Consider the following 13,698-nt stretch of genomic DNA (forward strand, 5'->3'; position numbering starts at 1 on the left):
TGGAGTCGGTAGTCAAATTAGCTCATTGCATTCGACGGGGATGGATCAGGACCATTGCGAGATCTTTGGTTCGTAGGATGTCTTTATCAGCTGTATGAGATAAGAGAGCTACACGGAACTTTACTCTTCGACATTTACGTCCTTCTACGTTTCTATCGTGGATCTGGAACTCTTCAAGAAGCTTTGACAACCAAAGTCAGAAGACGACGTTCTGACTTCCAATGTAGTTATAGAGATTTGAACCTCTTTGCATGAGAGTCTATCTCTTTACCTCTGAGCCACAAACGCTGTTACGACCGAGCTAAAATCTTGTTTGACCTGGCACTGTTGTGAAACTTAATTTAAGAAAAAAGAGCGATAGGGATTCCACAGAAATCTCATAACTTTATGATGAATACCCGAATAAAAAACTACCACAAAAATACCATTCAATAAATGGTTAACTAAAAAGTAAATAGTTTACATATGGTAGTTGTCTTTGCGTGTAGTGTCATCAAAACGCTTGAAGTTAGCAGATATTCAGAACGCAACTATGTTATTGAATGTCAGTACACGGAGAAAATGAGTACTGAAAATCGTGAAAAAGAGTTAATGAAAATGGGAACCATGAAATTTGAACACTTTGTTCATGGCTTCCAATTTGAAACGCATGTTCATGATTTTGAGAACTCATTTTTCTCCGTGGTAGGACATTGCAGCCCCACTGGATGACACTTGATTTGGGTGTAACAAAGTTTTAAGAAAATCCTCAACTATTCCAGCAAAATGTGATTTACAACCATCCTTAATTAATTTATGCCCTCAGCTGTCCAATTTATTAACCACCAGGGCAGGCAGAAAATGCAGCGCCGATTGTGCCAAGTTTTTCTTCCACCAGCCGGACTTGATTCCGGCGTCGCCACAACAGACCCTACCAATCCTACCGGGCTTGCTCGCAGCAGCAAAAAAAGAGAAATGCTTCCTTTCGTCCGATTCAAACCGCCTAGGAAAAAGCCCATTGTACGACGACTCCCGTGTGATAAGTGCAACCGCGTGGCACTAGTTTAATTTAATATTTATGACCGCAATCTGACAGCTTGGGTCCCCCTCTCAAGTCTCGGCGGCGTTTGCCGATGACGGAACAGGTTCATCGAATTTTCGGCCTTTGCGAACGCGCAGAGTACTGAGTAGTACTCACAGGGGTATGCAAATACGCGTTTCCCTCCTCCGACTCCGTCGGCCACCGTTGGCTTTCCCCGAGCAGGCAGGTTGTGAATATATTTGCGATGTTTGCTTTACATGCTAGCTGTCACACATGTCGTTGTCACAGCATAATAAAAACTTGAAATGTGGCGAGCGGTTTCGAAGGGGTCGACTTGCGTTTTGTTCCATCGAATTTGCGTCGAATACGACCTTTTGAGAAGTTGGCTCAGCAAACATGTGCGCGCGTCGAGACGAAACCTTGAATAGAGATGACAGATTTTGCGCACCACAAGGCGATCGCGCGTAACGTCCAAGAAATGAACTCGATACTCTGGCGGAGCTTTTTTTCGGGCCGCGAGATTAAACGAATAAATTATAAGTTTTGTTCGCAACCGGAGCAACGAAGATCGCGCGAAATAATGCAGCCCGAAGGGAAGATCACACTCTCCCGTGGAGAACTCTCAGGCATGTGCAGGGAGAGTGGAAAATGACGATCAAATTCAAAAAGTCGTAAATCTTACTTACATGACATATTTCGCGGTAAGGACTCTCGCGAAGAGGTTGGTGGGACAGCTGAAACCCCAACTGCGAGGCTGATTTCTGTGCCAGGTCGAGACTCGCACTAACTAGGGGGACGGGAGGATCAGCATCTCCCGGACATGTGTCATGGGCTCACCTTCTTTTTTTTTGTTGGCTGGAACACGAGATAAGCTGGAGGTTGTATATTTCATACCGGAATGCCGATTCCGGGGTCTCTCAAACAGAGTTGTTTGCTTGCTTCGGGAAGGCGTCATAACTCATTCCCCGTTGGTCACAATGCCACTTGAGGGTTGGGAGGGTTAGAATCCGAATTCCGCTTTGACTTGCAAGTTGCAACGCAGTTTCGAAAGGAAAAGAGAGTGATAAAAACAGTTAATTAATTCTTTTCAATTAAAGTTTAATTCGGAATGGCCACTTGTTCCCCTTCTTTAATCCTATTTGTGACAAACGTGAAGAAAGCTAATGAATTCAGTTCCACCGGGAGATAGTGAACGCCTCGTTACGATTGGCAGTGTCAAGTCCCAAAATGAGGTGCCTAAAAGCGAAATTACCCAACCGATAAGTCCCAAATCCCTATCGCAGCCCAGCAGATAACCTCGCCAGATAAGCGCGACACTATCAATTCCCACCGCGGGTCGCGTTCCGTTTCGAATGCCCCGACCACGCCGACTCCGGGTAGTTGTTGTTCTACATTTTGCTCCGTTCTTCAGGGCTTCAAACAACTTCAAATGCCTCCAATGGAACCGGTTATCTTCGCTGTCGAGACTGGAATACAAAAATTAAAACGTATAAATAAAAATTCATTCCTCCACACTTCACACACATACAACTCAAGGAAACTCCCCCTCCCCCTCCCACCTCCCACCACATTCGATTCACATCAACCAAAAATAAAAATTTCGTATTCGTTGTCGTAGGAGCCGCGCGCGACATACTCCGAAAAGAAGTTTCATTTTTTATATATGTAAATTTCGTCTTCCCCTCGCCTGCGCGAGCAGGCACTTTCTTCCTCGAGCCCCCTCGGGAGAATCTCGCTCGCTGTCTTTTCAGCGGAAAATTTATGGTTCCACATCCAACCATTTTTATTGCTTCATTTTATCAAACATGATTTAGAGTCACAAGGTCCCACAGGCCCACCACCACACCCTCTCCATGAGTTGAGATTACGCCGTCGATGGGCTGCGTCCTGATCGCGCTTAAAAGTTCGGGGGGCTCGCCGATCGCGTTTGAACTGTGAACTTTGCTGCCGAGGGAACGAAGACCATTTTTCATCGTCTTATCCATTAGGAAGCGGGTTTGTGTTGTTTTCGGTTCAAATCTCAAGAGCGACATCGTGGGTCTTGCGAAATTTTGCTAAAAATATTTCCAACCCAGACGTGTGTGAGCAGCATATTGAGATATCACGCTGTCACGACCGAGCTGAAAGCTTGCTGGCACTGTTTTGAAACTTAATTTAAGAAAAACAAGTCGAAATGAATACCCGATTATACAACTACCACAAAAATACTATTGATTAAATGGTTAACCAAACAGTGAACTGTTTTCAAAGGACAGTTTTCTTGCAAATGATACGAACTTGATTTTATTGATTGGCTGCGTACTGCGTTCAAGATTTTGCAACTTTTCCTATCAGAAAATCGTTCTTACAAGAACTAGGACCCTAATGGAATCCATTTTCTTTCAAGGACTGTGCTGTTTTTGCCGCCATCCCAAGAGATTAAAAAGATTTATCTGAGAAGGGTTGTCCATTGCTTCTCCTTCGTCTCGCTGAGTCACTTCCTCATTTCTTTGTTTCGCTTTAAAAAAAAAGAGTAGCGAGTCGTTCGAATAAATTAATTACAAAAGTAGGGTTGACTATTTTAATTATCTTAGCGGTCAGCCTTCTGGATTAGTGCTCGCACTGTGATTACGCTTTATGCAGATTTGACCGAAACTGATTACCATGCGTCTGATCCGCGGTGGGACGGACTTTTCTCTAGTTGAAATATCTTGCAACGGTCCGTAAAATTAATGGTTTTGCTACCCCAAAACTAGCCAGTTTTCAAGGGGTTGAACGTTACAGTTAAGTAGCGTTTTTTCGGGAAAACCCCTCTCGCGGTCGTAAATATGGCCTGCGCAACACGATGAAATACACATTTTGTTTAAAAATTAATATTTCATGTAAATTACCTGCAATTATGTTGGTACACCTGTGCGCACACGTCCAACTCCCCCACCGCAGAGACCTGTCCGGGGTTGAAGTCGCAGCCAGCGTCGGGTCTAGGATTTACGGCTTGTTTGAGCATCCGAGGAGATCTTCGAAGACGACGACGACGCTTCTCGAAGACGACTTCCTCCGCAAACGTGATTTTTCCGGGTTGTGTGTTTTCAGCCGGCGGAGGGAAAGGCCTCACGGGAATTTATGAGCGACGTGCCACGGGGCCGAGATTGAAAGTTTTGCTACTGGTTTCTGCTGGCCGGGAAGTTGGCTGGAAAACATGCGCCGCCATTTTCGGTGGCCGTGAGTCGAGAGAAATGAAGATTAATTGTAATTCATACATGATTATGCGCCGTAAACTAATGGATGGTTTTTTTTTTTCTTTCTTTTTCTTCGTTTACAGGTAAGAGATATTCAGAATCTCTTGCGGGCACACTTCTTCCAGACTGGATAGGTAAGTCGCTTCTCTTTTTTTCTGTTTATTTAAGTTTAAGTTTAGAGTATAAGTTTATTGTCAAAATTATATTATATTTAGTTGCGATTTGACATTTTTGATCTTTTCTCTAGTTTTCTAATACGATATTAGTTGGTCAAAATTTTACTAATTTGCCTATTTTAGTTGTGTTACGTTGGAATAAATTTAGTTATCTTGGTTTTGATTGAATCTCTTTTGGATTACTTACTTAAACCTTTTGTTAGTTCTTTTGATTTCCTTTATGCTTCCTCGTTTAACCTTACTAATCCACTGCTGCAAAGTGTGTTGCCCGTTGGAGGGAGTGATATCACATAGAACCCAGTACCCCTTAGTCACTACTAAACATTCGGTTGCGTGTAAGTAAGTAACGTATTTTTGTGTAACTTAATAAATAGGTCCATGGAAGTATGTGGAAAGGTAATTCAACTCGACAATAGCACTTAGACCTATTAATTCAAGCTCGATGGGTTAGGATCGGCGTGGTTTTTAGCGTGCGTGAGCTAATCCGAGAACCTTTGTACATAAAATTGGTGAAGAAGCATGAGAATGGTTTAAAAACTAGTTCTTCCGTTTGCTAACCCAAATTCATGACATTGAACCTACTTGTTGGTTGGTTTATAAATAATTCCCCCCGCCTGGCACAAACACCTCACCACCAATCCACCAATAATTTGAAAAAAAAAAAAGAGAAAACACACATTCCGTGCCCGGCTCCTCAAGCAAAACAATCAACTTCAATCGATTTTCCCAACATAAAAAAAAACTTCATCCAAAATCAAAGCGCGCCTCAGCGGCGCGTGGGCCCGGGGAAAATTGTTTATTTAAACTCCAAAAGAACACCAAAACACCCACAGAAAAAGTGACGTGCTGTTGCACTCGTCGGAGTCGTCGTCGTGGCTGCAAAGCAAGAAGGCGCCACTTAAACACTTTTTCGGAGTAAACAAACACTTGAATGGCCCGCTCGGGGGGGTTATATAACTGTTTACGTTACACGGTCGTCTTGCTTTTATGCTCGGCTCGGAAGTTGGTCGAGCTGTGATGCTGGAGAGCGGCTCTTTGGAGATTTTTTTTTTTTACTTTGACCAATTGGTTTTTTATTAGATTTGGAACATTTGTTGAGAAGGAGATGAATTTGATAAATTTTGATTATTTTCCAATCATATAAGAAGAGAAAATTAAGAAAATTTCAGAGACATTCCATTTCTTTTGTGAAATTTTTCAAAGATTTGTCTCAGTTTTCAAAAAAATGTTTCAAAACTCTTCAACCATGGCGTTTTTTAAAAAACAAACTTTTCAGGACAAAATAGTCATCGCGACTTGAAAAAGAGTCTTATAGGAAATTTTCTCAGCTTTCCGATGCTTCATAGAGCGAAATGTTTCAGCGAGGAATTGCTAAGAAACCTTTTTTTTAGTTTTTTGCTTAAAATTCCATCATTTTGTTTTGGAAACTTTTTCATAACAGCTCAAGGAACTTCTCAAATTATGTGTTTTATGTGTCAATTACTCATCAAAATGTACAAAAAAAGACAAGAAAAAACTTTGTGGAGATTACAAACCACTAAACATTTTGAAAATTAAGTTTTAACTAAGTTTTTGAATATGTAGTATTAGTTCAGAAATGAAAATCATAATACCTTATTAAAACATAATTTTATAAAGAATAAATAAGTAAATACTGATAGGGTACATTATCCATTAGTGGACCTCTTTCCTATAGTGGACCCTCTGAAGGGTTTTTGATGAAAAATTCAATCAAATCAAAATTTCAAGCGTTTTGTTGCCTACAAATCTTTTATTTGGCATGGTCAGCATCATTTAAATCAATGTTGACTGATATTGAATTGTCCTTTTCGCCAAAATAGGTGTTTTGAGTTCGACATCTGAAATCAGCCATGGCCACTAGCATTTTCACGACAAAACTGCATTTAGATTTTATTATTGAATTAACTATTCAATCATTTTTTGACTGATTATTTAACTTCAGCAAGTCGAAATAATGTAAGTTTAAGGAACTTTACTAAAATAAAGCGAAGAACTGCTCATTTTCGAGCAAAAATTAGGGCTCCAATATAGGACAACGAAAATCCAAACTTTTCCAAAAGTGGACCCCTGTTAATTAAACCTTCAAAAATGAAGAAAACTGTGTATTTAAGCAAAAGTTTCTCTTAAACATACAATAAATGCTTGTTGTTATCAACCCAAACGCATATTTTTTTCAATTGTGAGTACAAATATAGCTGTTTTATGTTAAAAGTACCAAATATACTTAACTGAAGCATCATAATTGCAGTTTGAAATGATATTTTATAATAATAAATCAAGAACAAAACTTTTTTTTTAAATAAACATGCGTGGTTTTATCAGCAACTGTAAACAAATCTATTGTTTAGTTTCGGACCACCATTTATATAATTAATATAAAAAAATGTGCATCAAAATAACTTTTTTTAATTATTTTTATGTTTACAGTGGTTTTTGAAACGTTTTCTCTGATTTTTTTTTCGAAAATAAATGTGTTTAAATGTCTGTTATGTTTTTTGTTGTTGTTTAAAGCCAAATTTGTTAACAAAACATATTTGTTCTTTGATGAAAAGTGAGCAAAATCCATCTTTTATTCATTATATCTATCATTAGACCTACACCATGCATCAAAACATCAAATATCGGTTGAATTTGGTATAAAAATAACAGTTTGCCTATAGTGGACCCGGGTCCACAATCGGATTATGGACCCGGGTCCACTATAGAAAAAAGGGGTCCAAAACCGGCAAAAAAAAACTTTTTTTCAAAGGACTATTTTTCTGCTCAAAAACAAATAAACTGATGAAACAAAGAGTCAAAAAACTTCAGTTTTCATTTTTTTGTACAAAAAGTTATGAAAAAGTGCTTAAAATATTGAAAATTTGTGAAAAATGTGCTTCGGCTCTACTAGGGGGTCTACTAATGGTTAAAATACCCTATCACCTGCCAGCTCTGATTCAGTTGATGTGTTCAAAACTCAGTCACAAATATTGTTTTATATTCAAACAAAATTAAATATTATTTTTAATATTTTATCAAAAAAATCAACAAAAACATTCATTCCAAACTATTTGAACAACAAAATAATCAAGGTAAAACAAAATTCGAATAATCCTGACAGGGCGAAACCAAAAACATAAATTTTGATCAAATATTGATCGTTCATCTAGATCCTTTGAAAAATGCCTTCATTTATCTAATGCAAATATCAAAGATTTTTTGTATTGATTTCTGCTAGATTTCGAAAAAAAAATATTCAAGAAAGTGATTTTTTGTAGTAAATCGAAAGGAGGCGCGACAAAAGTATTTTGTTATTTTGACTTGTCCTAGAATTCATTGTTTTTGCCAGCATATTCTATCATTTGAGACGTAATTATGAAGATGAGAAACCCAATAGTAGTAAACATTGCCAACAAAAGCAATAATATCAATATTTAAAAATGAATAGAAATTTTCAATTGTAATAAAACTTTATATACTTCAAGAATTTTATTTGTAAAAATCTAAAACTGACGTACTTGATTTTTTTTTTTTAATCATTGAAAATGGCTATTTTTCAAACAATTATTTTCTTTTTTATTGGAAATTGCGATGTGTCATAAATAGAGGGTGACGATTCTCGAGATTTTCAATTTCCCGGGAATCGAGAGTTGAATTTGGCTATTTCCCGGGAATTCCCGGGACCCGGGAGATTTTTTTTTACTACGCCAACAGTGTCAAAAATTTAAAATGAAAAGTAATAAATTTGTTTCTTTTAAATGAATTCAGTTACTGTTAATTCATACTAATTCTATGAAACGTTAATTTGAGCAGCCTCATTGTTTTGAGGAACTATATAAAACTTTTGATTTTTTTTTCTGAATCTGCAAAAACAAAATCGTTTCTTGAGTTTTTTTAAGACTCAAAATTGTAGTTTAAAATATTTACGAATCTTAATTCGCACTGAGTGATTTTTCAAAAGGTTCACAAACTTGTTATTAGATTTTTGTAAAAAAAAACTGATATCTATATATATAAAAAATTTCGATGGTTTTGTTCGAACGCGAATCAGTTCAATACGAAGCGTCGGATCGAGGTGCTTTTTGTTGCGTTGGGTTCGTATAAGCCCAAGGAAGGTTCTTACGCTAACCAATTGACACTTTGGCCACTCTGGAACTGATTCCGGAACACCTGTCGTTTGTATGGGAAAAGTTGCTTAAAATCAAATTTTGATCACAGGAGGCTGAAAAATCAAACAAGTAAAAAACGTCAAGAAATCAAAAAGGGCAGGACGAAGTTTGCCGGGTAAGGCTTGTAGCTTATATAACGAAACTATTGGCACTACGCCCCCCGGGGCTTGGCCTTCCTCTAACGTGGGATTTCTGCTCCAGCGCCTCTGACGAGACAGGAGAAACCGGGACCGACGTTTTACTTCACCATCCGATAGAAGCTCAGTGGATAAGGCGGGAATCGAACCCGCGTCTCATAGCATCATCGGGATCGGCAGCCGAAGCCGCTACCCCTGCGCCACGAGACCCAGTAGCTTATATATAATTTCCCATTTTATCGGGAATTTTGCAATATGATAAACAACGACTCAAGACAACAAATTAAATTGTTTTTTGTAATTTTTAAGTTCAACATTAAATATATATTTACAGTTATCAGGAAAACCCAAATGTTCACAAGAAACTAAATTGGATTGGTATGTTCAAGAGAAGATATGGAAATTGAACTTAACTTGAAAAAGCTTTTCCCTTTTACAAATAATTAGAAAACATAATATTTGAAAATAAAACATTTGATTTCATATCTAGGGTGTAACTGCTAAATAATGTTTAAGGTGAATTTTTGACAAGTTAAAATATACACTTTCTGAATAAGAAGATTAGAGAAAATTGGTTTATTCGAACTTGAACATCGAACAATGGACATTCAATGTTCTAAACAATTTTGAATTTTTCAAATGTTTTTCTGGTTTGTTTATATAATTTTGCGTCGATATTTATAAGTTTAAATTTCCCGGGAGTCTCGACCGAATTTCCCGGGAATCGAGAGGTCCAAAAATGGTCAATTTCCCGGGAAATTTTTCCCGGGAATTCCCGCTCGTCACCCTCTAGTCATAAACATAAAAAAGTGAATTTAATCGAAATATTTGGCAACATTGCTCTAAATATTCAAACCCAAAAAAAAAGATATTTCACTCAAATTGATCTGAAGTGTTCTGGGAATTTGTAATACAATTTGACTGATTTGGCATCGCTGAACTCAATTTTGACTTCGAAAAAATAGTTTTGAAAGTAAGAAAAAAAAATCTAATTTGTTGTTACACCTCAAATTCCTCACCTCATAACAACACTCCTTGTCGACAAACCCTGCGCAGCCATAAACTATCGGGGCACGTTCCACACACCACTAAGTGGACCTGATTATTACTACTGTTGCCCGTCGTTATTTACCAATAATCACAGAGTATGAAACTGCCGGTCACTGTCGACACCCTTTTCCCGATGGCCGTCATCGTTGCTTTTGCTCCACGCGAAAATCCTTTTTCCTTTACCCTCCCCAATCGCGCTCGACGATCGGGAATAGAAGGAGAGCAAGCGCGATGGCGAGGTGTTTGCTTTATCGATGTTTATAAGAATGATTTGTAAACATCGAAAGCACCTCCGGGCAGCTGGTGCGAAAACCCGACGTCCGAGTTGGTTTCGTTAAGGACTTCATCCCCGGTCATAATTGGCGGCTAGGAGAACCCACCCCCTTGCGGGTGAGTGTGAAACATAAAAGAGAATCGATTTCTTGATTTTGATGTGGCCGTTTGATGTTTATTGCTGCGCGCGGATTGGAGGGTTTCGATAAATTATCACTGATTTATACGCGCCGTCGGCGCTGCCAGATCAATCACGACCGTGTTTACGTTTCGCATCGCTCAGCGCAAGCGGGAATTAATCTTTTTTCCCCTCAACTGCGTGCAGAGTACATTACCTGGCTGGGATGAACTTCCTCAAACGAATGCCGCGCGTGTTTTTTTTGCCTCTATTTTTCGTGAATGAACCGTTACACAATCGGCCCCGGCGACAGGTTGGAGGGCCCCGAAGTGGCGGCCGTCTGACGATCGATTCGATTTTCTGTTTGTTTGCTTTTCTCGTGGTTGGTTGGTTGGAGCATTCCCATGCTACTGCCGCTGCTGCTGGCGGAGTTTTTGATCTTGGTGAACCCCACGGTGGTACGGAGGAGGAAGTACTTCCTGGCCAGCTTCCACATCTGTGACGAAAAATGGGAGGGGGGATGGGGGGCTTTTATTGATCTACAAACTTTGTCTAGACGATGGCCCTTTTTTCCCTAAGCGTATTATGTAACAATTTGTAGGACCACACTCGACGCTTGATCTCGTTGTGACGCCACGGCCTGAGAACATCAGTAATCTGGAAATGTATTTTTCATATTTAATAATTTTATTCAGCTACTTAAACATTCAGTGCGCTCGCGGCAGTAGCGGGACGCGTCAAGAGGGCAAGCTTTCGCGCCACGAATTATGATGGCTGACGGCGATTCATAAAATACAAAACATCCATTTCATTACGGTTTGTTTAACTTTTGGCCACTGCCGGGGCTGATTGTTGTAGCGATTTGAGATTAAGACCCGTGATAGCACCTTTTTATGGCTTGTTTTCACAAAATCAACGGGCTCACCAGCTCGGCTCTGTCTCTCTCGCTCGTTTGGAATTATGATTAATCGGAACAAGCCCGGGGGGAACACGCGCGATTCGAGATAAATTGTGAAGTGTGTTGAATATCATTGAAATTCGTCACACACAAAGTGTGCAAACCAAGTGGCCGATGTAAAGGGCCTCCGAGATGATAATTGCCGGTCATAAATCGCCTGCTGGAAAAAACGAAGGAGCGATAGGGTGCACAGTAATTAAAACAACTACCGAAGCACATTGGAAGCGATTACCGCAAAGGGCTTAAACAAACAATAAAACACTTTTAAACAACCAGCAATAATCGTTAAAGTTCGACTTCTGTTCAACTTGCGAGTCGGGCACTTGCAACTCCTTTTCACCTTTAATTACCCTACATTTTGCCGCCCTGCCTGCATGGGAATCTGCAGCGGAACCTTCTGGCCGTCGTCGCACTACCACCAACCGGTTCGGGGCCAGGAAAGTCGTAAAACACATAAACACATCGAAGCATAAGCGAATTCATGCTGCTTCGAGAGCAACTCCTCGAAATCGAACTGCTTGACTCCACTACTCTCACGCACACGTCGCCGCCGCCGACCATAATAAAGCAGAAAATCAGCAAGTGAATAATGGTATCGCCAACAACAACAACAATAAAAATAATGACTTTAACCACGCCCTAATGTATTTTATTTTTATACCTCTCTCATTTATGCTCGACTTTTTTTTCTTCTGCCTTCTTCTTCTGCTCCCTCTCGTACGGGTTTTCCTTTCGAGCAGTCCGTCGTCGTCGTCGAGCCACCAATACATCAACATAATGTGCTCAGAGCTCTACCATCTTCAGCAGAACCAAACTGACTTTACGGGCTGCGAAAATCCCATCCGCACCGGCCCTGATCAGAAGCCGTTCGCACCCCACATAAACCATCGAATATGTGTGAGTGTGTGTGTTCGTTTGCGTTTGTGCAAAATTCCGATAGATTTCGAGCTGAGTCGGAAATTTTCATACATCAAAGGTTTTTCCACCGTTGGCCGCGGCCGCGGCCAAATCGAGCTTAGAACCGATTTTTCGACGGTAAATCTGTTTGTGTGCGGCCACGCGGTGAAAATGGAAAATCACTTATCCACATACACACACATACATGTACGTGTGTGTGTGTGTGCGGTGGCGGCCATGAGTTAGAATCGGGGTGCGCGCTCCAAACAAACCGGAGTAGAGCAGTGCAGATCAAAGCCGCCATCCCCCTCGACTTCCCGGCTTCCGAGGGACCTACTTTCGTTCTGTGTGCCATCCACATATCTGTGCACCGGCAGGCAGTGGTTTCGGTCCTACCGCGGCAAGTACCTCTACGACTAGAGAGCTAGGCGGGGAGCAATACCCCAAGCAAGAAGTTGGATGATTTATGTGTTGACATAGTTTAATTCTTTTTCGTTTCCCCGCACCAAACCTTGTCCCCTTGGCTTCGCCCGAGTGTTCATTGTTGGGCCATTGTCGACGACACGATTGTCCTCCCCTTCTGGCATCCCCGTCCGAGGTTGGGTCCGTGGACGGAACGCGGAGATAAGCGGCGCGAAGCGACGCATGGACCGAAAAATCCATACACATAGGGCAAAAACTGTGTCGCCAGAGGGATTGCGGTTTGCTCTCTGTGCAGCATCAGCCGGAATTAAAGGTGACCGATTGGTGTGCGAAAAAAAAAAAACGGAATCGACGTAACACCTTATAATGTGGCCCTCTTAAACCTTGCGGTTTCGTCAACGGATCCACAGGCGTGTATCGTTCTTTTTGCGACAAGACTCCGCCTCCCGGGTCTCCTAAGTGTGAAGGTATGGGCACGGGGAGAGGGCACCGAATACCTATATTTACACTTAGAATTTTTTGCGTCCGCCTCGGGATTCGAACCGGCGACCTCTGGATTGTGAGTCCAGTGCGCGGTCCGATTGATCCACAAGGGCAGACGTGTGTGCGATGTGGAAATGAATAATGGGTGAAAATTTAGGCGATTTATTAAATTTGAAGCACTTTTTTCTCAAATTTCCGTTATTTTCAATTTAAAACAAACATTCTCACTACAGTTCAATTCAAATAGCAATCAAAACAATTGCAAACAACTTCATGTTTAATTGAGTGATACATTAGAGATAACCTGCAGCAGACGGGGGCTAGGTTGAGTCGAGACTCACGAACCTGCTGAAATGATAAAACGTACGTCAGGTGGGCGTTACAATCAGATAAGCGTAATGACTATGTACCGGTCCTAATCATAGAATCAGCCGTATTCGAGTGAATGGAAACGCACTCCGGTTCATCTTTGCTGAAAAAGCAAACAGTTCAATTTAGAGTTTCAGTTTATTAACTAAAAAAACTAGTTTAATCATCAAACTAAAATTGGTAATTCAAAAGATCCAAAACAATGTTTTTTGACATCAAACTAAAGTTTTGGTGCAGAATCAACTAAATCCAAAAGATCCGGCTTCAAGAAATGCATCAAAATCACGTAAATGGCAATAACTTGAGACAGGGTTGCCAAATCTTCAAACTTTAAGATTCGTTTGGAAGGTCTTTCGATTACCTGTCATACGATTTCGGAAAATTAATCCGGTTATAGTTTTCCTAC

At 40.4% G+C, this 13,698-nt stretch overlaps 2 protein-coding genes across 3 annotated transcripts in view; one reads left to right on the forward strand and one right to left on the reverse strand.

Annotated features, from left to right (window-relative positions):
- The window catches only part of LOC120417083 (homeotic protein ultrabithorax), an 88,513-nt gene that overhangs the window by 21,257 nt on the left and 53,558 nt on the right, over nucleotides 1–13,698 (forward strand). The window contains exon 2 of one of the 2 annotated variants that reach the window (XM_039579061.2): nucleotides 4,323–4,373. The exons of the other annotated variant lie outside the window; for it this stretch is intronic. Coding sequence (XP_039434995.1) covers nucleotides 4,323–4,373 — 51 coding nt within the window. The remainder of the gene's footprint in view (nucleotides 1–4,322; nucleotides 4,374–13,698) is intronic. 2 annotated transcript variants of the gene reach the window in all.
- On the reverse strand, nucleotides 1,969–4,309 carry LOC120417085 (uncharacterized). Its single transcript, XM_039579063.2, has 2 exons — nucleotides 3,892–4,309; nucleotides 1,969–2,487 (listed from the first exon to the last, which is right to left on the reverse strand). The coding sequence occupies exons 1-2, from the start codon at nucleotides 4,005–4,007 to the stop codon at nucleotides 2,157–2,159; spliced, it is 447 nt and encodes a 148-aa protein (XP_039434997.1). The 5' UTR covers nucleotides 4,008–4,309; the 3' UTR covers nucleotides 1,969–2,156.

This window comes from Culex pipiens, chromosome 1 (genome assembly GCF_016801865.2).
Source record: "Culex pipiens pallens isolate TS chromosome 1, TS_CPP_V2, whole genome shotgun sequence".
NCBI classification, from domain to species: Eukaryota; Metazoa; Arthropoda; class Insecta; order Diptera; family Culicidae; genus Culex; species Culex pipiens.